This window comes from Dendrobium catenatum, unplaced genomic scaffold (genome assembly GCF_001605985.2).
Source record: "Dendrobium catenatum unplaced genomic scaffold, ASM160598v2 fragScaff_scaffold_1021, whole genome shotgun sequence".
Taxonomy (NCBI): domain Eukaryota; kingdom Viridiplantae; phylum Streptophyta; class Magnoliopsida; order Asparagales; family Orchidaceae; genus Dendrobium; species Dendrobium catenatum.
In genome coordinates, this window is record NW_021319483.1 from 3,243,593 (window position 1) to 3,267,157 (window position 23,565).

The window sequence follows — 23,565 nt, forward strand, 5'->3', positions numbered from 1 at the left end:
TTTTCGACCTTCGTTGCCCTCTAACTACAATCCTTCTGACCATCGTCGCTCAATTACGATCTTTCCTACCTCCGTCGCTTGCCGACTACAATCCTCCTACCAACATTTCCAAATTACAATCTCCCTGACAGCCATCGCCCAAGTACATTCTTTTTTACCACTGTCATTATACTACAATCTTTTTGACCAAGATCATTAATCGAATAAAATCCTGACTTAATCATAGGTCGAAGTTAAGGAGATGTGTTGATAATAATTAAGATATTTTGACTTAATCTTTTTGAGGGATTTATATGCATATCATAAAAACTTTTATGTATTTATATATTTAATAAATAAATCTTTATATTTATTTGCATGACACTCTAATGTATAAATTATAAAAAATATCACTAATATTAATTCATCTAAAAATATGTATTTTCATGCACATTATAATAATCTCTCTCTCTCTCATTCTTTTTTGTTGAGACCTAAAATTTGACCCTCGTTCACCCCTCCCTTTCCCATCAGCGCCCAGTTCCCACGTCAGTTTGATAATTTCAGCCGCCAGCTCTCGCCTGCGTCCACTCCAAGACCATTGGGAAATCCCAACCAATCTGAAGAAGCTACCAAGTCGTTCTTCTCATAGAAGGCCCCGCTTTAATTATTATTATTATTTTTATTAATCCCCCAACTAGATATTATATATACAACAGAAGGGCCGAATCGTCTCGGTTCGGACGTTTCGAGATGGGTTATCTGTTCTCTTTTGATCCTCCTAATCCGAGGCGATAAAAACCTTTCTTACACTCCACGAAGTCCTTCCATTTTGAAACGATCCTTGTCCCAAGGTTCGTCCTAACCGGATGTTGCCTTGGATTTTGTTTCGTTTTCTAGTTGGATTCTTCTTCGATGCCTAGTCGTCTCAAAAGTTTATTTTTTTCATTTTCTTCAGAGGGATTTGTGAGGTTTTTTGGTTAAGAAGACTTTGGAGTTGGACGAAGCTGGGTTGTGTTTCTTTGGAGATATAGCAATGTCAGGTGGGACGCCGGTGGGCACTGTGCGGCAGAGATGCAATCAGGGTTATGCGTCGAGCGGGGATGATCTTGAAGACGATGCTTGTTCGAGGCTGACCATCTCGTCATCTTCGTCATTGCTGGTGGTGCGCCGGACGCAGAGTTGGGTTGATGTTTTGGAGAATATAATTTGGTTGGTTTCTGCTACATTCATATTTTACTATGGCGATCGCCGTCGGAATTTCCTGCGCGTATTGTGGTCGGATTTAAGGATTAACAGGTATGGTTCAGAAGTTCTTTTATTTCGATTTATGGATCTTTCTTCTGAGAAATATGAAACTTTATGGTCGTTTTCTTTGAGGCCAACGCTGTTATGTTCTCAGAAACCCAGACTAATGAATATAGATAAATCTGATTGTCTCCGTTATCTAATTTATCGTTATGATTCTGTGATTTATTTTTTTCAATTTCATCGTGAGTGCATAAATTATGTCTTTTTTTTCTACAATTAATTGTTTTTGAACCTTCTAATTGCAGAAATCGTGTGTTAATTTTTTTTTTTCATAATTGTCTGTTTATCACACTTTTAGAGAACTGACTTGGAGTTATGATTTGGCGGCATTGTCTACATCAACCCCTCTCCTGAACTGCAATAGGAGGAGGCCTCACGCCTAGATTATGCTCTTTTGCAACACTTTTTGCTGAATCTTCTATATCTAGACTAATGAAAGAGGAGGCACTTTCTATAGAGAGGATTTACATTAAATATATCTTTATGGATCGAGGGGTGCCATTAAAAAAAAAATTTAACTCAGTTTAAATGTTTGATCTGCTGGAGTATATTCAGACGAAAAGCATGAGAAATGTCCCCAGATATTTAGGAGTATGTTTTGAAATCAAATAACTTGAGACTAGGCAAGAGATTGTTAGATTGACTACTGTTTAAAATAGAAATGCTATGGTCATGGGAAACTTTAGAAGAGTCATTTGATTATGTACCAAATATGGAGCATGTACATTTGAAAAGTACAGCTAAACCTGCACGCCTGAAACCGGAAAAAACATGAATGAAGCTGCAGAAAAGTCCAATTTTCAAATCAAAATGTTCCAAAATACTATATTTTCACATGACAATAAATAATGCTAGAAGAATATGACACGTATATGGACTTAAAATCGCTTTAATTCCTATTGAGATGAACAATGCAACTTTAATCATTCATTTCTATGCAGACCCGATTAGTTTCTGAAGCTGATGCTTCATTAGATACAGATTTCTGAACTCGTTTTGTAAGACTCCACAAAACCCTTCTAGATCCTTGAAGAGATGCTCACTTCTTATATTTTTGTCTTTCTTCTTATCTCCTTTAGGCATGCTTTCTGTATCGTTATGCTCTTTATCTCCCAACTTGAGTGCCAAAGAGTCATTCGAAGCATCAATTCCATATAGATATCTTTGCTATAGGAAACACCATATCTTTTTGTACAATTATATATTGCCACATGATGAGCATAAGTGGTTGTTGGATGTGGCGTGGAAATTTTTAATTTAAAGTGGTGATGGGTAAGTAAAGGAATCAGAGAATTTGTTGCAAAACTTGACTTCATATATGAATGAAAGGGCTCTGTTTTCCAGAATAAGTCAATTCTACAAATGCTTTAATAATATGAATATCCAGTGTTCTTTACTTTATTCACATCTACTCTCTTTCTATATTTTCTTACTCTTAATTATCTTTTTTTAATTTTTGCAGGAAGGCTCTTCATCTTGGTCTAGTTGTTATTGTTATGGATATATGCCTGATTATGTATGCTGTTCTTCAGGCAAAGGTTTCAAAAAAACCATATGATAAAAATGAAGCATTACGGGCAATCGCGCCACTTGTTATTTTGCTTGGACTTGCCTCATTCTGCTTGTAAGTAGATTTTAACTTCTTTTCCTTCACGAATTACAACCTCGGTTAAAATCTGAAAAGTTAAATTTTTTTTGAACTTCTTATTGATTTTCTGCAGCATATCGTTCTGCATGAAGAGCTTTGTACCAAATGTTTGTATGTTATGAAAACATATTTGAAATCTATGCTGAATTCTTTTATTTTGCAGGTTATCATATGGTTTGTGGCCTATTTGGGGCTTGTTGACTATACCACTTTTGGTAAAATACAGATATCTTTTCCTTCGTTCAAGAGAAATATTTTCATCATTTCAGATAAACTTTTAAGACTCTTACTTTCTATTAATTTACTTATATATCCTCTTTTACAGTTTACACTATTGATGGCTTCCATGGTTGTATTAACATATCTGCTGTTTGGAAGACAACGATCTCAATCTGCTACAACTCGGACTGATTGAAATTGGAGGTTCTCATATGGCATGCAACTTTTAGTCATGAAGATGCTGCAAACACTGACCCTATTTTGGAGATTTTGATCTGTCATACATTTCTCAGTGCTGACTGCTCAAAATTTTTTGGTATTCATTCAGATTAGATGAAAGAAGTTTAGTTAATGGCCTAGTACTATTACCCTTTATAGAAGTAGAAATTTCTGTTATTCTTGCTGGCTCATCACAGTTGTAAATAAATCTTTAAAACAAATAGGTCTGATTAGAAGAGTTCAGCTGCCTACAAGTTCTGATTAGAAGAGTTAAGATGGTGCAGTTTGATAAACAAAATATGATTTTTTTTCTTTCCTTTTTAGCTGGTTAGTTTGGCATAGAACTTCCTAAATTCATTTCCTTCTTTCATTTCGAAGGGTTGTAAATATTATAGTTTAGATTCTTGCTAGTTTCGTTTGTACCACAAATAATTTGGGAAGTTGTTGGCTTGGTGCAAAAAGGTTCATAATCTGTCACATTTCTAACTTGTCTTATATGGTTTCATTGTATGGAAATACCATGAAATCAGAAATGTATTTTTGAAGGTTTTTGGCGAAGTCAATATTTTTTTTTATTAAGTTTGATCATTTATTGATACTGTAAGTTGTTAGGTCTCAAATCATGAATGATAAAAGTGGAAAATTGCGTTAAATATGTAACAGTCAGTATAAAACTTGTCGAATAATCATGACCCATATGTTAACAAAAATAGAGGTAGTCCTAAAGGCTAGAAAATATTAGAAATGATATTTAGTTATTAAATTTCATGAAGCTGACCACACGCAATTGGATAAAAATTTGTTATTGTTGTTGTGCTTGTTTCCTGTGTAGGAAGAGCATACTTGGATGAATAGTTTTTAAGGAAAAGATACCCTAATGTTTAAGTTAGTGAATGAGTTTGAAGGTATGAGACAAAGTTGAAGGTAGGAGATATTCCAAGGCTTCGTTTTGGGCGGCTTTCTTATTGCTTCTTAAAATAGCTTTTTAATACAAAAAATAATTTTTTTCTACTCGAAAGCTGCTTTAAGAAGTAGTAAGAAAGCCGTCCCAAACTAAGCTTAAGGCTTCGTTTGGGGTGGCTTTTTTCTTGCTTCTTAAAACATCTTTTTAGTACAAAAATTAAAAAATTTGTACTAAAAAGCTGCTTTAAGAAGCAGTAAAAAAAGTCGTTCCGAACAAAGCCTAAATCAAACGGCTAGAGTAAATTTAGAGTTATTTTATTTCAACCACACTTGATTGGATCTTCTATTGTTGCCATTCCAAATAACATCAAACATCATACAAGAATTCCTCAGACACGTTAGGAAACATTATGTGCGTTGCAAGTGTAATTCCATCACAATGATCTACATATTATCAAGATAAATAAATTTTTTTACAACATGAAATATATCTTCCAGGTTTTTTTTTTAATCTAAAAGCATAAATTCATCCATGATTGCATATTGTTGATAAATAATGAAAAAAATAACTTCTAATAATCTCAAAACCTAAAAACCTCCCTAGTTAGGTTTTAGTCACGAGGTTGATGATGATGGGCTTTGAAGAACACTTTGAAGTTTTGCAGCGTGCTTAGTGCTTCCCTTTTGATAATGTGTGTTTATTGCATTTGCAATGATTTTCTTACCTTCTTTGGTCGGCAAATTTGTTTAGATTGTAATATATGATCTTTTGATCAGACTGTATGATCCTTCACAAATTAATGATATTAGAATTTGTAGGGTTTAATTAAGAGCTTAACATAATTTTTTTTTATGGTCTTTTGGGATGTCTTTGAAAGTCTCAAACTTTTTTGAGAGAAATCAAGAGAGTTGTGCGATAGTTTTTGAGAGAGACTTACTCTAATGTGTGAATGAGAGAAGGTGAGAGAGATTGGGTGATCGTGAGGTGTTTAGGAGATGGGATTTATTAAAGGTTGTTCTTCCTACTTTATGTATTTTTGCCTTAGTTGTTGATAGAGCGAGGGTTCATGAGTGCAAGAGCTCAAAAGAGTCTTGAGAGAAGACTCTTGTGCTAGCTAGAGACTAGTGGTGAAGCATCTCTGTTTTGTTGGGTGTAGAAGGATGGTGTCTTTTCAATAAAAGAAAGGTATAAGGGTGTTCTCTGATCCCTATGAAGGAGGACTTCTCTGTCTTGTTGGGATCAGAATGAGTGGTTTGTGAAATTATTAGGGAAAGGACTCGGGAGAGTGGATGTAGATTAGTTTGGTTGAATCAGCATAAAAATTATGGTTCACTTTTTCTTTTTTGCTTTATTTTACTTCTTGTATATTTTTGTTTCTTGTTTTGATTTGTTATGGTTACATGTGATTTTAATTTAAAAACCCCTTAAATCCCCACGCACCCTCCACATATATATAATAATAATCTTCTAATAAAGGAGGTTAGAAAATTTATTGCATGAAATCATCAAAATTATTTATATTATTAGCGTAACACAATTACAATTTTTAACCCTCATTTATAAGAAGATTTGTCCAAGAAAAAATTATTATTTTTTATAATTCTATATTTGAGAGAATATATTATCCACATCAACATTAATCATCTTTAAAACTTAAAGGAAAATTCTCGTCTCAGTGTTATAAGAATATCTAGCACACAAACATGAGAGAAATAAAAACACTTAGACTTTTACGTGGAAAACCCGAGAAAGGGAAAAAACCACTGGGTCACGTCCAAACGAAAAGATTCCACTAGTATTTGCTTGATATACAAGAGACTGACTCGTTCTTAGAATTTAGGACGATCAGGTTACAATGATTTACTCCCGGTGGAAGTCTAGTTACACTCAAGTTGTGTGTTCGAGTTGAATTCAGAGTCACTTAAAATTCTGGTGCCACTTGGGCTTCGGGCAGAATTCCGGCGTCACTTAGGCAGAATTTTGGGGTTGCTTGGGCAGAATTCAGGCGTCGGGCAGAATTCCGATGTCTTTTGGGCGTCGAGCAGAACTCCGGTGTCACTTAGGTAGAATTCTGACGTCACTTGGGCGTAGGGCAGAACTCAGGCGATGGTCGAGGAGTAGTTCTTCCCTCATATCCTTTATTCTTCTCTTGCTTGGGTCCCCTCTCAAGAGAAATGATGGGTCTATTTATAGATATTATGGAGTGGCATGGCTTGTAAATAGGTGAGAGATCATGGGTAAATGGAGAGTGGTTGGATGAACAGTCGACATTGAATTCCTTGATCAAGTTTTTGAAGTTTCCAACTTGATTTTTGCCTCAAGATTCGTGTCTGATCAAGATACTTTTTTGATGATATATCACATATATTGAGTGGTATTAGAAAATAAAAAGGAACTCGCTCATATGATGTCAAATAGATTAAACAAGAGGATCCTATCATTGAATCAACTTAAGAAAATAGAGCTCACCATCTCACTAGCATATAATCTTTGTTTTCTAGAAATAACAATATATCTATCATTTTTAAATCAGTTTTGTATAATTTTTTTTTTTTTTTAATAAATCGTCTTTGAAAAGGCTCAATGAAAACAAGAGGTAGATGTATTATTCTTATTAATTCAAGAGAATTATTCTATTAACCTTTTTAATAATAAATCTTTATCGTTATAATATGTATCTTAAAAAGAGTATGGTTCAATAAATTCATTTCGGAAATATGTGATTAGGATTAAGCAACATTGTGTTTGTCTAAATTTATAATCATACAAAAGACCTTCATCATTATAAACAAGCTGTATTAAAAAAAAAAATCTCTCATATTGATCGGATTATTAAATTTCAATACAAGTTGATATTATTATATTTTTCTCGAGGCTTCTAATCAAGAAAAAATATTTTGTAAAGACACAGAGAATTGTCGTCATATTATTTTTTTAGTGTATAATAAAGTGTGTCCTCGGAGAATCCGATGTCCGCCCTAATTGAAGGCCCAACGGACTTGTTCTGAGTTGCGTTGTAATGGCGCGAGGATCTGAAGCCGCACGTGTCGCATTATGTTGTCGCACGCACGGGATAAACGTGAAGGTGAAGCCTCTCTATTTTTCGAATTACGCCGCCATTAATTAATTATTTATTTAATATGCCTCAAAATGTTCAAGGAAAAAAAACTTTAAGTTCCGCTGCTTCCTTCCTTTCTTCCGAGGGGTCAGTCGTTTGAGTTACCGATGGTCCTCTTAAAGCTCACTCTCATCATCATCACTTTTTACCTCCTCATCGATTCGCTACTTTTTCTTTCTTCTTTTTTATGATCCTTTTAGGGTTTCTGAGACCGGCTCTTCTTTTCTTCGGATTTTCATTCAGGACGGTATCATCTTGGTAGCCATTAGGCGACGGCACTTCAAGGTTTGCATTATGGGAATACACGTTTATTGAGAGATCGATTTCAGTTAGGTTTTGAATTTTATTTCTTCTTCTAGATTCCGACACCTGCGACAAAATGTCCGGCTATGGCGCTTGGGCCGAATCTGGAGCATCCAATGACTGCTTTCTCTCACGGAAATTTGCCTACATTCCCCCACATTTACGGCACGAGCGTTCGCTGGCTTCTGCTGCGGAATCGGGTGAAGCTTATTTTGGAGCAAGGGATATGGGCCATCGTGCTCCACGGCACGGACGTGGGAACCGTCGGGCTTCTCTAGTGCCAAATCCATTTGGAATCGCCTGCAACGAGATGGGAAATCTCCGGATCTCTGATGCTGGCGATGGAGCTGGAAACGTCATCGACTTTAGCGCTTATGAGGACATTCCCGTTGAGACGAGTGGGTCTGATGTGCCGCCTCCCGCGAGCACATTCGCCGAGATTGACCTCGGTGAGGCTCTTAACCGAAATATACAGCGGTGCCGGTACGTGAATCCCACGCCGGTGCAGCGTTATGCCATTCCCATTTCTCTTGCTGGAAGAGATCTTATGGCCTGCGCTCAGACGGGCTCAGGAAAGACCGCTGCATTCTGCTTTCCAATCATCAGCGAGGTAATGAGAAGTTCGCCTCCCCTTAAGAATGGGCGCTACCAGGGAGGTCGGCTGGCATGCCCTCAGGCGCTTATTCTTTCTCCTACCAGAGAACTGTCTTGCCAGGTCTAAATAATCTGTTAGTAGTTGGTTTTACGTTTGATAAATTTTTTTTATTTATCTTTATTGCTGTCAATGCTGCCGTGATTTCAGATTCATGACGAGGCAAAGAAGTTTTCTTATCAAACGGGCGTTAGAGTTGGTGTGGTATACGGGGGAGCTCCGGCTTTCCTCCAGGTATTCTTTTTTTAAATATCTTTTACAATTTTGCTTTTATGCACTGTGATTTTTAACTGCTTTAAGGTGTGATTTTAAGGATTGTCTAAATTCTAGATGAAATTTAAAGGATAGAAGGCCGTAATAATAAACCTAATTGCGCGCGCGGCTGCTTGTTTGAAATTTTGCACAAAAATGTTTATTAATGGTCATGCGGCATAAGAAAAAACGTTGTGCTTCTTTGTGGACACTTGTTTTTCCCGTGTCTTTTAAACTATTCGCTTAATGACAGTGGCATTGAAAATGCTGACAAAATTTATAGTTTCCGAACTTACTGATTGAACATGGTGCAAAATACGCAGGTTCTCTAATAATAATGTTAAAATACCTTTTTTTTTTTTTAAATTTTGTTTTTTTCTTGGATTCATTCAAATTGTGCTTCACTTATGGTGCTGTGACGTTTGTTTGGATGTAGTTACTTATGCCAGAAGGCAGCATACATTATCGTCATTTTTGAATGGGGTTGCTATGCGAATTCTAAACTGGTTTTCACCTTGCTAGTGATAATGTTGTATTTCTATGTTCAGTGTATTTGCTTTATAGTATTACACCCTCAGAAATGAGATTACACCCTCAAAATTATCTCATTTGTTGTTTTGTATTAAGTCTTTGTTTTTTCATTTGTTCTTCTAGAATAATGCATTGATCTTCATGACTAATTATCTCTTATGCTTGCATCTATTGAATTATGTTTACTTTATGTTTGACTTTGTTGAGTTCTCTATATGTGCATTCTTGTATATTTTGGAATTATTGGCTGCGTTATATCATATATTGTTTCACACTTAGGCTAGATTTGTACTTTGACAGCTTCGCAATTTGGAGAAAGGCGTAGATATCTTGGTTGCCACACCAGGGCGCTTGACGGACTTAATTGAAAGGGCTAGGATCTCACTTCAAAAGGTCAATTATCTGGTACTAGATGAGGCTGATCGGATGTTAGATATGGGATTCGAACCTCAGATAAGAAAGATAGTTGAGCAAATGGACATGCCACCTCCTGGCATTAGGCAAACTATGCTTTTTAGTGCAACGTTTCCCCACGGAATACAGGTTTCTTTTCTCATACTTGTTACTTTCTTTGCAAAATGGTATTCTATTTTAGATTTGGCTGCTATGCAGAAGAAAGATAATGATCACCTTATGTTTCCACCAATCAAACTTTTAATCACTTTATTGTTTGCAAGGAATTATAAATATCTTGGATTATATTTGAACCTCAGTTGATTGATCTTTCAACCTCCATGTGAATCTTTGTGTCATTATGCATATTTATCTCTTCATCATTTCTTCTCACTTGTACAGCGTTTGGCATCAGACTTCCTTAAAAATTACATTTTCTTGACCGTTGGGAGGGTTGGATCCAGCACAGAGCTCATTAAACAGAGAGTTGAATTTGTGTTGGATATGAATAAGAGAAACTGCTTAAAGGCTCTTCTTCAATCAGACAAAGTGAACGGTTCTCATGCAAAGGTATTCTTGCCTAAAATTGCATCACATCCTTTGCACCAAAGATTATTCTGTTAACTAGTAAGCTTTTCTTGCAGCTACCATTGACATTAATTTTTGTTGAAACCAAAAGAGCCGCAGATTCTTTACAAAACTGGTTATGCATGAAAGGATTCCCCGCTAGTGCAATTCATGGTGACCGAAATCAACTAGTATGTTTAATTGTGTTATTTTGTTTAGTTTGTATGTACCAACATAAATTTTGATTAGTTGAAACCCGAAACAGTATTTACATTTGGTGATTTACTTTATTGGTTGTTTTCTTTTAGCATACTGAAGTCTTACCTTATTTTCTTGTATACATTTCCTTCCTCTAATGTAAGCCTATGACTTTATTTATAAAAAGTTGAAAACTTATGTGCCAGTTATCCATCCATAAGGAGAAAAGAAAAGAAAAACTGAAGTTTATGATCATCATCATCATCATCATTACATGGCTACTTTATAAATGCATATCTGTTTACTCTTATCTTCTTGCTCTTTGAAGGAGCGCGAGCAAGCATTAAAATCATTTAAAAGTGGTGCAACTCCAATAATGGTTGCGACTGATGTTGCTTCACGTGGTCTCGACATTCCGCATGTTGCACATGTCATCAACTTTGATTTACCAAGAGATATTGATGGTTACGTTCATCGCATAGGCCGAACAGGCCGTGCTGGAAAGAGTGGCTTAGCAACCGCTTTCTTTAATGATGCTAACCAGCCATTGGCTAAGGCTTTGGTAGAGTTGATGCAAGAATCATGCCAAGAGGTTCCTGATTGGCTTTGTCAATATGCTGGTAGACCCTCCTCCTATGTGGGAGAAAGGAGCCGCCACCATGGTGGAAACAGATTTGGGGGGCAGGATTTTAGGAAAGAAGATTTGCAGTTGAGGACTGGAAATTATAAATCTGAGTCTTATGGTGAGAGTAGTTGTGCTCCTTCTCATGGAGATGCTGGTTTTCTCAACAATGGAGACATAAAGAGTGGCTGCTCATATGAAGTTGGTGATGATAGTTGCAGTGCTGGTGCTGATGCTGATTATTCCATTGGAGCAGGCGATGACAATGGTGATGATACAGGTAGCTATAATGTTAGATATGATCAAATTGTTGCTACTGGATGGGATTAGATTGAGTAGTTTTTGTTTGAACGATCAATATTTTGTCGGAAGGGAGGTAGCCATGTATTATCATCAAATTGTCCTTTTTTTGCTGTAATGCCACCTTTTTTTTTTTATCAAAATTTTTGGGTAAGTATTGAGGGTTTTGAAATGTAGATGAACATTATTGGCCTTTTGGTATAGCTTTCTTCGGAGTTTCAGTTGCAGAATTTACATCTAGATGAGAATTTGGTGAAATTTAGTCGAGTTTAATTTTTCTGTCGTTGCTGCTTCCTCTCTGAAGGCTTACTTCCATAGTTCCATTATACAATATTGGCCATCAGAATTGTTTATAACTCCTGCTGCAGTTTAATTCTGTATGATTCGTATCGTTGTCTTCTCATGGTGCTTTAATACCATGAGTCTTCTCACTTGATTCAATGCCATTCATGCATAAGTAGCCACTTATATTTCTTCATTAAGTTTCATTTATATTATTTTATTATAATTTAATAAGGATGAAAAACATTTTTTAAATTCGAGATATATATAAATATATAATTTGCTTTTTTATTCTTCCTTGTTCTTGAAGATGTTTTGCTATGTTAAAGCACTTATGGAATGACTTTCTTATTTCTTCTTGGAAGAAGCTGTTTAGTAAAAAATTATCAAAATTATATTTTTATAACAAAACCTTAAATAATTTATTTATTGTTAGAATATGTATTTTTATAACATTTGTATTTAAAAATATTTTTAATATGGTATATCATTTATTATGATGAAAAATAAAATATAGATTTAGGACAGTAAAAAATATTAAATACTTTCTTATGAATATATTAAAAGTCTAAATTTGATTTTTTTAATTAAGCATTACAAATAATGTTTAATTAAAAACAGATTATAATTAGAATTTATTAAAAAATTTGAGCGAAAGGTAGTTCAAGTTCTCGATCGAATGTTGATAATAGAATAAACGAACGAGGTTGATTAAAGTAATCCTGAAGCGAATTCGGTTTGTTTACTGTCATTACAAAATACATAAATTTGAAAGAGATTGAAATCGGGTTTGCCATTCAATTGAAAGAGATTGAAATCGGTGATGAGCCAAATGGATTCAAAGGCACATCTGACTATCTATTCTCAATCAGAGGCAGAGCAATGCTTGTGGGCTTGTGGGCTTGTGGGCTTGTGGGCTTGTGGGCTTGTGGGCTTGTTGGCTTGTCTTTATATTCCAATTGGGACAGCTTTTTTACTCTTTTAAAGTTTAGGATAAATAATAAAAAAGCTGTTTGAAATGAAACTTAAATATCTCAATTAAAGTGTTATAATTCGTAAATATATTTATGCTAAGTTAAAGTTGTTAACTAACTAATGAGATATTTCTCTCGTATCATAAATTAGCAAAGGCTTAATATCAATCTAGTATTTAATTAAATTTATTATATAATTTAAAAATCTCATGCATACATATATTTTAAAAAGAATTTTAAATATTCAATTTATTAAAGTTTGGAATTAAAATAAATTATAACTTGAAAATTAAAATTAATTAAATAAAATAAACTATTGAAGTCAAAATAAATACGTCAAAACATTCGGTTCCACCCATCTTTGCTAAATGAGTGGGCATAAACTGAACGACACGAACCCGAATTAGCACCTAGTCAGCACCTGATAAGGGAGAAAGCGTCTCACCGGTTTTTAGGCCGGGCCGTAAGGTATGGTTAGTATATAGTTAAACTTCGCAAAGTAAACCCATCCACCTGTTTTCTGATCTTATCGTCGTGCGGAGTTAGGGTTAGGTTTTCTGCGTGGGCTGATTGTTCTCACATCGTCGATCGCTCTTTGGAAGATGGAGGAGGTTACTGAGGCTGTCAACAACCTGAGCGTCAACGATTCACACAAGAAGAATCGGATCCAGGTCTCCAACACCAAGAAGCCCCTTTTCTTCTACGTCAACCTCGCCAAGGTACAGCATCGACGGCTTCGATCTCGCCATTATTCTCGAATTATATATCATTTTATCTGTTTCTTCTTTATTCCTTGTTTCTTGGAAGTCGGCTCACCTTTTTTATTGAGAGCCAGGGGCTGTTATTGTAATCTTTGAGTTCCTGTTTTTTGAGTGTTTTGGCGAAAGAGAGTATTGGGTGGATGAATTCTGTCAAATCTGTATGTGTTTTAGTGACCGTGAGGGTTGCAGCGCAGGGTTCTTTAAATTAGATTTGTTCTTATTAATTGTGATTTTGCGATGGATGCTTATATTTTATTTAATTTGTTTGCTTTCTTATTGTAGAGGTATATGCAGCAGCACAATGAAGTTGAGCTTTCTGCTCTTGGAATGGGTGAGTGTTTCCTCCTTCATGACTTTGCTATGAAACTGAGAGATGCATCTGTTTTGTGGGGCCAGTGTTTATTTCTTATTTTCCTTTATTTTGTTGGTGCTTATCTGTGGGGAATTTGGGAATTCTTTAACTTTTGGATTTGGAACCGCCAAATATTATTATGTTCAAAATGTGACGTGAAAGCTCACAACAAAAGTCCTAAACCCTTTCCAAGTGAAAATTAAATCTCAAAGCATGATCTTTGAGCTTCATAATTTATGTAATTCTGTTTTTATTTTTCAAATGGTTTGAGTAGTTTTGAATACTAAATTATGATTTAAATTTGATAGACTTAAATTATATGAAAATCAAACTAAAGAGTATGATTTATACATTATATGTAGAGAGCTAGATTTGATGTTTGTTATTGCATTTAAACTGACTTTAAATGGAACATTGATTGACCATTGTGGCGTTGAATAAATCACTACCCGTCAATGTGTGGAACAAAAGCCACCATTAATTGTAACATACAAAATTATAGGACTAGCATGAGCTTGTGTATTCATATGAGATAATTCTTAGATTTATTGTAAACACTTATCCACACAAACACACACGCAGACACTCGTGCGTGCTTGTGTGTGTCTATGGGAATTAGCCAAATCTGTAGAGTTGGAAGCCTTTTCATCTTTTGTTTTTTAATTATATATTGGTACATAGGTAATGTATGCGTGTGTGTTTCAAATCTTATAATTATATGCTTGAGTGTTATAATTTTATTCAAATAAAGAGAGCTAGAAACACAAGTGGAAAATAAAGAAAATATAAAATAGCTAGCCTTGACCGCAGCTGAAGGCAACTTTTATTCCTAAAGTGTTTCCGCCAAAGTCACTCCATGCCTTTTACTTTTCTATTTCATGATAATATATACAAGTATGGCTATAAATGTATCATTAGGATTCAACCTTACCTCTCTTTCCCGATAGAGAAACCATCAATCTCTTTTGGAACCTTGGCTCCAAGCTGGTGAAATAGAATCTTATTATTGTCATTATTATTGGAGGCCTTAGTCTGAGCTTGTTAGGATGACTTGGCTGGGCCTCCTGGTCTCTAGGATAGTGAATCATGTATTTTAGGACTCCAGCCAATTTGCAGGTCCAAGTATGGTCTGGCACTGGGAATTTCAAAGCATGACGTGTCAGGTTGATTGAATATGTGAGGCCTTAGCCATGTCTTATAGGTCAAGTTTGGACTGGCTCTGAAAATTTTAGCAGTATGGCGCCTTACATTCCAGATTTATTTGATCTTCAAAATAATCCATTTGAAAATATTTTGCAGCAATTGCAACTGTTGTGACGATTGCAGAGATTCTGAAGAACAATGGCCTTGCTATTGAGAAGAGTGAGATTCTTACTTTGATCTAATAATACATCGTGCTTGCTTTCGTTTGAACGGTTTCTTTTGAATAAATCCTCACAATATGTAATCAGCATCCGTTTGACATGCAGAGATTATGACATCCACTGTGGACATCAAGGATGAATCAAGGGGTCGGCCCATCCAGAAAGCTAAGGTAAAACCCTAAACTTTTTGCAAAATTTAGTTCCCCGAATTCGCTTGTACTGGTAATTGAATGATTTAAATATATTTTGACCAGATTGAAATTTTACTGGGAAAGAGTGAAAAATTTGATGAGCTGATGGCTGCTGCTGCTGAGGAGAGGGATGATGCTGAAGGGGATGAGCAGAGCTAAATTATCCTTTATTTTTTCTTGCACTTGTTGGTTGTCTTTGTATGCGAACCTTTATAAGCGTGCGTGTGTGTGTGTTCTTTTGCTTTTGTTTTTTTGGTGAAAAACGGGCTGTTGCTTTGATCTTAGTTTAGGTTCATTTGTAGTATGCTTTTATTTCAAGGTTTATTTATTTGATTTGATGTCCTATTTCTTTTTTGTTTTATAGCTTGGTTTGCTATTATTTGCCCATCTTTTATTTAGCGTTCCATGCAATCTGATTTTCTTGCCAAGTTTTCTTTATTTTGATATTCATATTACGAAAATGAAAAAAAAAAAAAAAGTGAAAATGAAATGATTGATCAGTCGGCAAAAGGTAATTTTCTGATGTTTTAAATTATGTTAAATTTGTCAGAATTATTATAAATGCTTTGGCTATGAGTTGTTGCTCCACTGTTTATACTTCATAAAACCTCTTCTTTTTTCAAGTTTTCAATTTATAAAAGAAACTGATCAATACTATTTGGAGGGTTTATTGACTATCTCGTATCTTCGAAGCCTTTCTATATCGGGGCTGTTTGATTTGTTAAAAAATGAAATCTAGGGTAAAAGAAATATAATAATATAATAAATATAGTGTATTTAAGATATTTAAAGTTATTTTGCTGAATGTATTATAAATTTAAAAGTTTATTTTCTTGTGTTTAGTTTAAATTAAAATTAATTATATGTAAAATTTGGAGGCTTATGGAGGGTGATAATCAGAGGTGGTGGTGAGTTGATGGTGGCATTTCCCACAAGTTGTATTCGGAATGAGCTTCAATTATGTTTGTAATACTATGGAAAATAAACTGCACGGTAAATTCCATATATTGAAATTTTATTTTATATTTATTTTGCTTTCAATCAAACATTTAAATTTTTTTGTCATTTATTTGATTATTTTATATGAGGATTACTAGCAACTAAACAATTCTTAATATTATTCAAATTTTAAAGAGTAATAAAATTTATTTTTATTTCTATTGTTTTGCATATGAAAGTATATATTCAGCATAATAAAAAAAATATAAGTATATCTTTTTTCCCGATTTATGAATTTCCATGCAGTAGTAATGCTATATATTAATGAATGAGACAAAAACTGAAAAACATAGTGATGCCTTTTTTTATTATTATTTGAAAAAGGTTTGATTGTTGAAATAGAAATTTGACAACAAATTATAAAATATTTTCCACCTTCAAAATAAAACGTTTCGAAGAAATGGAAACACAAATTGTGACCAGAATAAAATAAAACTAGATAGCAATGGCGTCTTTAGGGAGAGCATCCAAACATTAAAATCTTCTAAAGCGAAAATGAACGCCCTTCAGACCTCTAAATATCAGCAGTAGTCAATAATTGTTTCTCCAGGAATGCCATTTGAGTTTCAACTGATACCAAAGTGGAGAGACACCGAGAACCCCTCTTCCCAACCTTGGATCGAACACATCGAAATGACTCCGATCCAGAGAATCAAAAAGCACCTGCGCTGCCACCGCAGGCAGTAAGACAGGAACAGCCCCTGCAGGAACAGTCGAAGCCAATTCCTGAGCTTTCCGCAGATGAGCAAGAGCAACAGATGCAACCTCAAACACTGCATCCGAAAGCTGTTCGTTTAAATAATCCATTCGGATCTCTGATCTCCCATTCTCAGTGACCAGCAGCCCATGTTTCTCTGCCACTTGAGCTGGTATGTAAGGTATTCTTCCAGTTCTGCCAGCATGATATGGCAGAGATTTCAGCAGCAGGAGCAGACCATTTGCTTTGCCGATATGTGAAGCTGCATGATCTGCGGCAGTGGATTGAATCCCACCTGCTTGGAGAGTCAAATATAGAATAGTCGAAACTGTGTCTTCTGCATATTTCTCCAGATCAGCAATGCTTGCAGGAATGTAACTCTCGTCTTTGTTGGCATCATTTATCCGGGCCTCGACTGACCGTTTGAGCCACTGTTTGCTAATCTTATGCTCTGAAATCACTGCAGAGAGAGCTCTCGCGACTGGCTGTTCAATGAGCTTCTTAGCAAATATCTTGTCAATGGCTTCTTGCCACCATAATAGGCGCATGAGGCCGACGCTGGGATCAGAAGTGACATCCATGGCTCTTGCAATCTCAACATTGAAGGCGCGGAATGCGAATGCAGCCTTACGCATAGAAGTTGGAAGGAGAAGTAGGCAGAGGTAATGGTGGTAATCATAGCTGCGAACTTGCTGAGCACAGTAGGAGAAGGCTGCCCGAATGCTGTTGCCGGATGTTGGAACTGCATTCATAATTTGTCCAAATTGTAACTAGCACCCACACCCAAAAAAAAAAGAAAGATGTTCAGATGAATTTTATATAGGTTCCATGTGCTCAAATGGACTACGGTTTCTCAAAATAGAATCCTTAACATGAAAATATGATCACACTCACACTATGAATAGTTGAGCATATTTTGGTTATTTAGATGAAAAAAAAGCTTCTTAGCTTCCTAAAAAAAAACTCACAAGAAAGATACAAATTTACTTGAACATTATGGGTGACGTTTCTGAGGATTTCCTCTCATGACAATAACTTTAAAAACCATTCCAGAAAAGTACTTGTCAAGCATCCTAACAGACATTAAGGCGAGATGTTTGCTGTTAAATAAACAAAATGCTGTGCCTACAACAAGGCTATGTCAAAAACAGTGGTAACAACAACAACATCAAGCCTTTATCCCACTATGTGGGGTCGTCTAATGACAGTAGTAAGGAAGGGGAAAATATTTTCACGGGCTCAAACTGACAGACAAATTATCTAGGAACGATTTTTGTTCACGTTGTTATTTCGATATAAATGCTTAAAATAGCATACGTGTTATCTTGAACAATTTAAAACCACCATGAAAAGTAGTACAATTAGGGCTATCAAAATAGATCATTGTTTGTGTCCTTTACTTTTAGGCTCGATAATTAGCATGATTTCAGTTTGTTTTTCCAATCTCATTTACTTGAGCCAAATACAAGCATGACATTGTTTGAACATATTCAATTGATAGTACCACAATAATATTTATATATACATAAAAAATATGCTTATGCAAATGTGCCAATATGACTTCATGTATTATCTAGATCACTAGGAAGATAATGCCTAAAAACCCAAAGTATCAAATTCATTTGTATATAGATTAAGAATGGGATGTATTATGCAGAACACAATTATTTGATTGCATTTTTTCTTTATGGGGTGTATTTGATGTGTCTTGGAAGTAAAAAACAAGTAGATGATAAGAAAAATGCAGGAACACGAAGATAGGAGCTGATTTTTTATTCCTCCTTCAAAATTAATGCAAGATATAGTTGATCTACTATTCAAGAGGTAATCAGCTCTCCCACAAACCCCAGCCGCCACTAGGAATCTAGGATATACCCTAGAAATAAATAAAATTCAACAAAGAAAAGATATTAATCTTAGTCCACATGTCCTCTTAAATAACCCTAATATACAATAAACACAATTAAACCTTTCCTAAACAAGTTAAAACCTTCATAAACATCCCCCTTGATTTCTCCTCCTTACATAATGAATTACAACTTTCCTAGGCCCCACAAAGGGGGCTGAAACCCCCCTTGGTTCTGCCCCTAGTTCCACCAAGCCCCATGGGCTAGTTCGGCTCCTGCTGGATCGGCCGGCTAGGACGGCCCAGGCCGCCCCCCTCTCCTGCCTCTACTGCCATATAAGTATTGTAGAACCCAACTACCCTAGCCTTGCTATACATTCATTTTTCATATATGAAATTATTTGTTTACATGAAATTATTTGTTTACGTAAAATTTGCTTAGAAATTATATGCTTTTTCTTAGGTTTATTCATCTTGAATGTAATAACATAAACTTTGTGTTGAGCCATTTGGCTCCCAACAACATAAAATTTCTAGCCAAATTGTAAAAAATATAAAATTAATCATAGAGAAAACGATTGCATTTCAAATTGGCCCATTCTTTTAAGCCAAGATTTCAAAATTAAATGAATCAATAGCCTCCTTATGCACCTCAACAGCACAATTAGTGTTTAACATACTCTATTGTCCATATGGATGTGCTCAATTCAAATGAGCATCAAACCAATTTATGGTTCACATGTTAGCCCATTGATGAAATCGATATGTTGATTTCATATATTGAAGGGATATTCTTACCACAAACAGCTGGGGAAGCAGAGCAATTAATATTATCTTTCTACAAAATCCATACTTTGTAAGAAGAATAAGCTATAGCACCTTGACAACCAAAGGACTCGTAAGAAAATATTGTCCTACCAGTAACTTCAGTTAAAGAATAGATTGATATAAATTTTGTACACTCATATTTATAATGTATATTTGAATGGATAAAGATATGTGTGGTAACATGTATATTCTATGAATTATATAGAATTTTTAATCAGGTGTCATGCCCACTAACAATTCGTGTTTCACTCAATAAATAAATAAGTCAAACATAAATAGAAAATTTAGACTTGTTTACTTGACGTGTTGAGTCGAACAATAATCAAACTAGCTCAAACTCGACTCATCTAGCCACTCAGTGCAATTACCCTAACATATGATCATTCAGGTGGTATATTTGCAAGAAAAAGAAATGCAAAGGCATACTTCAATTTCATACCAATGAATATATGTATTTTTGCATTGTTGTTTTTCAATATTATAGCTAATGTAACAAACTTACTGTTATCCACCAAAAGCCCATGCAAAATGCACGGAATACATTAGTAACATTACTAAGTTGAAGAATTCATAAGAACAAAAATATTAACATAAAAAAGGTTAGTAAATATTGAAATATAGTAAGATAAACTTTTCTTATATTGTTGACCTACACTTAAGAAAAAAAGAGGGAGGCAATAAAATATACCATGTTCAAATCTCTGGTGAATTCGGTTGCCCCATCCCGTATCTCTGCCGAAATCTCGCTTAAAGTCGTCGTCTGCTATAGTGTCATATTTGAAGTTTGCAATTTGGCACCGAATCCAATCTTGTCTCCCGCGTGCATAACTCCCTCTATCTCTTGATTACACACAAGCCTCCATTCAGTTCCTCATATATTCGAACTCCAGCCCCGCTAGCTCTCTTTTCTTTGTTCAATCTTTTGCACATGCTCCGACACCTCAATCCACAAACACCATGAAGCTTCGAAGCTCGTCGATGCCTCACTAGTCGGCATTCTCGTTTGAATCCATGTGTTGAATACCTGCAGCAAGCCTCCAACCCTCTGTCGAACTCTAGAAATCACAGGACCACTCACACTAGCCTTCGCAAGCCCTAACACTAGTTCACCTCCAGTTACCGACCCGATCAGCCCACTCAACAAATCCCTCTCTGTAGCCGACTCCCTCTCCCTTATACGACCAGCATGTCGCAAACAACCCCAAGCCGATTCCTCCCTCAACTAATCTATCTAAAATCCGATCTCCAACCCGTCAAACGGTTCATGAACTCCCCCCCTCTGTCTGATCCACCATGATCGCAAGCCCTAACCGACCTCCTCAATCCACTAGCCGCTTCCTATAGCCAATTCGCTTCACTCACGACCAAATCCACGACTAAAGTCGCAAGCCAATTTTAGTTTGTTTTTTCTTTGCCTCAAAGCAAAGAAAAAACAAACTAAAATTTTAAGGAATTAGAAATATCATAAGTGTCATTTTTCCTGCATTTCAAAATCACTTGATTTGGTTGAAATTGGAATCTTGTGCATTTGTCTCAATCTCGTGCCTCTAATTCTTCACGATCTCATTGCCCTAATCATTATCCTAATTGCAAATAACCCTCACCTAACTCATGTGTTTTATCATTTGCGTACTTGCTAACAATCATTGCGCTCGTTCACATCCCCGTATAGCATGGGATGTGTCCCGACCCTGTCCAAACCGCAAACTTGCAGCTTGTATGAGCTTTTGTTGAGATAAAGTGTTGATTCTCAAACTTGATGCTTCATTATATTTTTGGTAGGATTTTCTCGGAAGAGAAAGAACAAAATTACTTATTTTCTAGGAATCCCTGATGCTATGAAGCACATATTTTTGTGTTTACTGCTCTACCAAAATGATTAGCATGAAACATATGATCTAATTGATTGATATAAAATTTTTTATAACATGAATAAATTAAAATTATCTAAGATCTTGTGTATTTTGGCTTCTTATTTTTTTGAATAAACAAAAAATAATAATCATAAAACACTACATTTATTATATTTTCATCCAAATAAAAAATTTGTTCCTCTTCATTTAATCATTGACAATCAAATATTATTGAGAAATCAATATACACTATACTTATTTCACTCTACATTGTTAAAGTGCATGAATTCTAAATTTCTATGAATAAATAACCCCTATGTGCTACAAAAGGGGTGATTGGGTGAAATGCATAAGATAAACACACACTTCCACAACGGTTGGGCACTTCGGGGTAACTAAGATGCTTCAGAACTTGCAAATATACATTTACTACAATATTTTATATTGATTTGGCCCCAATTATGAACAGATGTGCACTCCATCTCACCCCAAGATATTCCAATATGAAGGATAAAGATTGTACACTCCTCTACTTGTGCTGACTCAAACATAGGGGAGCATATCCATGGACTTCCTAACAGGATTGTCATCAACATTTACTGATCATAATTATGTTTTCTTTATGGTAGATGAGTTCTACAAAATGATAGCAGTTACATATAAGCAACCATAACAGTAGAAGACAAGTATCTTGGAGGGGCTCTTGATATCACTTTAATGGGCCCGATCATCTCGGATCGAGACTTCCGCTTCCTCAATTGGTTTTGAAAATTATTATGATGGATACTACTATAAAGATTATCACAACCTTCCATCTACAAACTAACGACCACATAGGTGGTGAACAAAATTGTTGTGCACCTACTATGAGGATTTAGCACAAAACATCCAAAAACTTCATATGAGATTATGTTGGCATTCAACAGGGTGACAAATAGTTCAACAAGTCGAGCTCAACGTCCATGGGATATATGCAACCGTCTCTTCAACTTGGAGTTCATGATGGAAATAACGACCAATCTCAAGAACCTTGATGAAGGTCTTGTCTAAGAGGATTTCATCATATCCCATATTCCTAGGTGCATCGCCCTTTTAATATGAGGTTTTTGTATTATTGCCCTATGATGTAGGAACATCTTAGCTTATATTATGCTTAGGGATTAGTTTACATTCCTTAGTCTAGATAGTTCTATTTTCCTCTTTAAATAGTTGGCTATTGTAAAGGATGGAGGTCATTGAATGATATATTTTAGTCTTTGAAGCTTTCTTCTTCTTCTTCCCTAGATTGGGAAGCCCAAATCCTTCTTGCAGGTCGCATCTTCCGACGATCCACTACATCAGTTGGAATCAGAGCCCGGAGCTTGTGAAGATTGATGGACTGCGGATGAAGGTCGGCTGTCGACGACGATCGAAGCCGCAAAACAAGATTGGCGGTCGACGACGATCGACGCCAAGGAAGGTGGGTTGTCAATGATGCTCGAAGCCGGATCGCCTTCTACCAAGCTCAATCGAAGGAATCGCTCGATCAGGTGGACAGAAACCTTGATCGGATTCGCGAAACCCTTCGGTCAATAAGGAAGATGAGAGTGTCGTCGGCAACCATACCGAGGTATTCTTCTTCTTCGCTCTCCTCGTCCTCCCCAGGTAAACGCCATCAGTCCAGCCACGAATACCCTCCGCTCGAGCTCCCTCTCCGATGGCATGATCCACCGCCGAAGTATCCACAGCTCGAGCATCCGATGCCATGGCGAGATCCTCCGCCTGATCGCGAAGTTCGCAAACATTCCTTGCCCAACCATTTATTCTGTAATCAACCCGTGACTTTGGTCCGGGACTCGCCTCCGCTCATCAATCGGAGCGCCACCTTCTCTTGCGATCTGAGTCCGCTCCCTCCGGCATCACCGGAGCCCAACAACTCGCTTCCGCACCCGCCTCCACAGATTACTTCCGCATCCTCTGTTTCTCCTCCGATCTCCTCTACTCCATCCGAATCCGCCTCCGCTCATCAACGACTTGCTTCCGCATCCGAGCGCGATTCCGCGCCTGGCGATGAGCGCAAACCCGCACCTTGCGACGAGCGCAATTCCGCGCCTGGCGACGAGGGCGATCCCGCGCCTGGTGACGAGCGCGAACCCGCGCTTGGCGACGAGCGCGATTCCGCGCCTCGCGATGAGCCCGATTCTGCGCCTGGTGACGAGCGCG

The 23,565-nt window shown here is 36.3% G+C and overlaps 5 protein-coding genes across 8 annotated transcripts in view; 4 read left to right on the forward strand and 1 right to left on the reverse strand.

The window, feature by feature from the left end:
* Positions 1 to 549: 549 nt before the first annotated feature.
* Positions 550 to 3,871, forward strand: LOC110102033. Of its 2 annotated transcripts, XM_020830173.2 has the most exons (5): positions 552 to 833; positions 938 to 1,278; positions 2,753 to 2,914; positions 3,102 to 3,153; positions 3,264 to 3,871. In XM_020830173.2, exons 2-5 carry the CDS (start codon positions 1,016 to 1,018, stop codon positions 3,351 to 3,353), a joined length of 567 nt encoding a protein of 188 aa, XP_020685832.1. In that variant the 5' UTR covers positions 552 to 833; positions 938 to 1,015; the 3' UTR covers positions 3,354 to 3,871. The 2 variants fall into 2 exon arrangements, with proteins under 2 accessions (XP_028553723.1, XP_020685832.1); XM_028697890.1 differs by having other exon boundaries at positions 550 to 1,278.
* Positions 3,872 to 7,436: 3,565 nt separating this feature from the next.
* On the forward strand, positions 7,437 to 11,474 carry LOC110102032 (DEAD-box ATP-dependent RNA helicase 52C). Of its 2 annotated transcripts, none has more exons than XM_020830172.2 (7): positions 7,437 to 7,683; positions 7,758 to 8,416; positions 8,504 to 8,587; positions 9,437 to 9,679; positions 9,932 to 10,099; positions 10,174 to 10,287; positions 10,623 to 11,474. In XM_020830172.2, exons 2-7 carry the CDS (start codon positions 7,778 to 7,780, stop codon positions 11,244 to 11,246), a joined length of 1,872 nt encoding a protein of 623 aa, XP_020685831.1. In that variant the 5' UTR covers positions 7,437 to 7,683; positions 7,758 to 7,777; the 3' UTR covers positions 11,247 to 11,474. The 2 variants fall into 2 exon arrangements, with proteins under 2 accessions (XP_020685831.1, XP_028553722.1); XM_028697889.1 differs by having other exon boundaries at positions 7,758 to 8,311.
* Positions 11,475 to 12,968: 1,494 nt separating this feature from the next.
* On the forward strand, positions 12,969 to 15,499 carry LOC110102040 (uncharacterized protein At2g34160). The gene is made up of 5 exons (XM_020830185.2): positions 12,969 to 13,191; positions 13,516 to 13,564; positions 14,885 to 14,947; positions 15,055 to 15,119; positions 15,204 to 15,499. The coding sequence occupies exons 1-5, from the start codon at positions 13,075 to 13,077 to the stop codon at positions 15,297 to 15,299; spliced, it is 390 nt and encodes a 129-aa protein (XP_020685844.1). The 5' UTR covers positions 12,969 to 13,074; the 3' UTR covers positions 15,300 to 15,499.
* A 997-nt stretch (positions 15,500 to 16,496) lies between these two features.
* LOC110102037 (NADH dehydrogenase (ubiquinone) complex I, assembly factor 6) overlaps positions 16,497 to 23,565 on the reverse strand; it is a 20,751-nt gene continuing 13,682 nt past the window's right edge. Inside the window, exons 1-2 of one of the 2 annotated variants that reach the window (XM_020830179.2) lie at positions 20,199 to 20,334; positions 16,497 to 17,606 (exon numbers count right to left, since the gene is read on the reverse strand). In XM_020830179.2, coding sequence (XP_020685838.1) covers positions 16,671 to 17,606; positions 20,199 to 20,201 — 939 coding nt within the window. In that variant the 5' untranslated portion in view covers positions 20,202 to 20,334 and the 3' untranslated portion in view covers positions 16,497 to 16,670. Of the gene's footprint in view, positions 17,607 to 20,198; positions 20,335 to 23,565 lie in introns of those variants that run through there. The other variant, XM_020830180.2, reaches the window with a different exon arrangement.
* LOC110102013 (pollen-specific leucine-rich repeat extensin-like protein 1) overlaps positions 22,944 to 23,565 on the forward strand; it is a 1,261-nt gene continuing 639 nt past the window's right edge. Inside the window, exon 1 of the mRNA XM_028697907.1 lies at positions 22,944 to 23,553. Within this exon, the coding sequence (XP_028553740.1) occupies positions 22,944 to 23,553 (610 nt within the window). The remainder of the gene's footprint in view (positions 23,554 to 23,565) is intronic.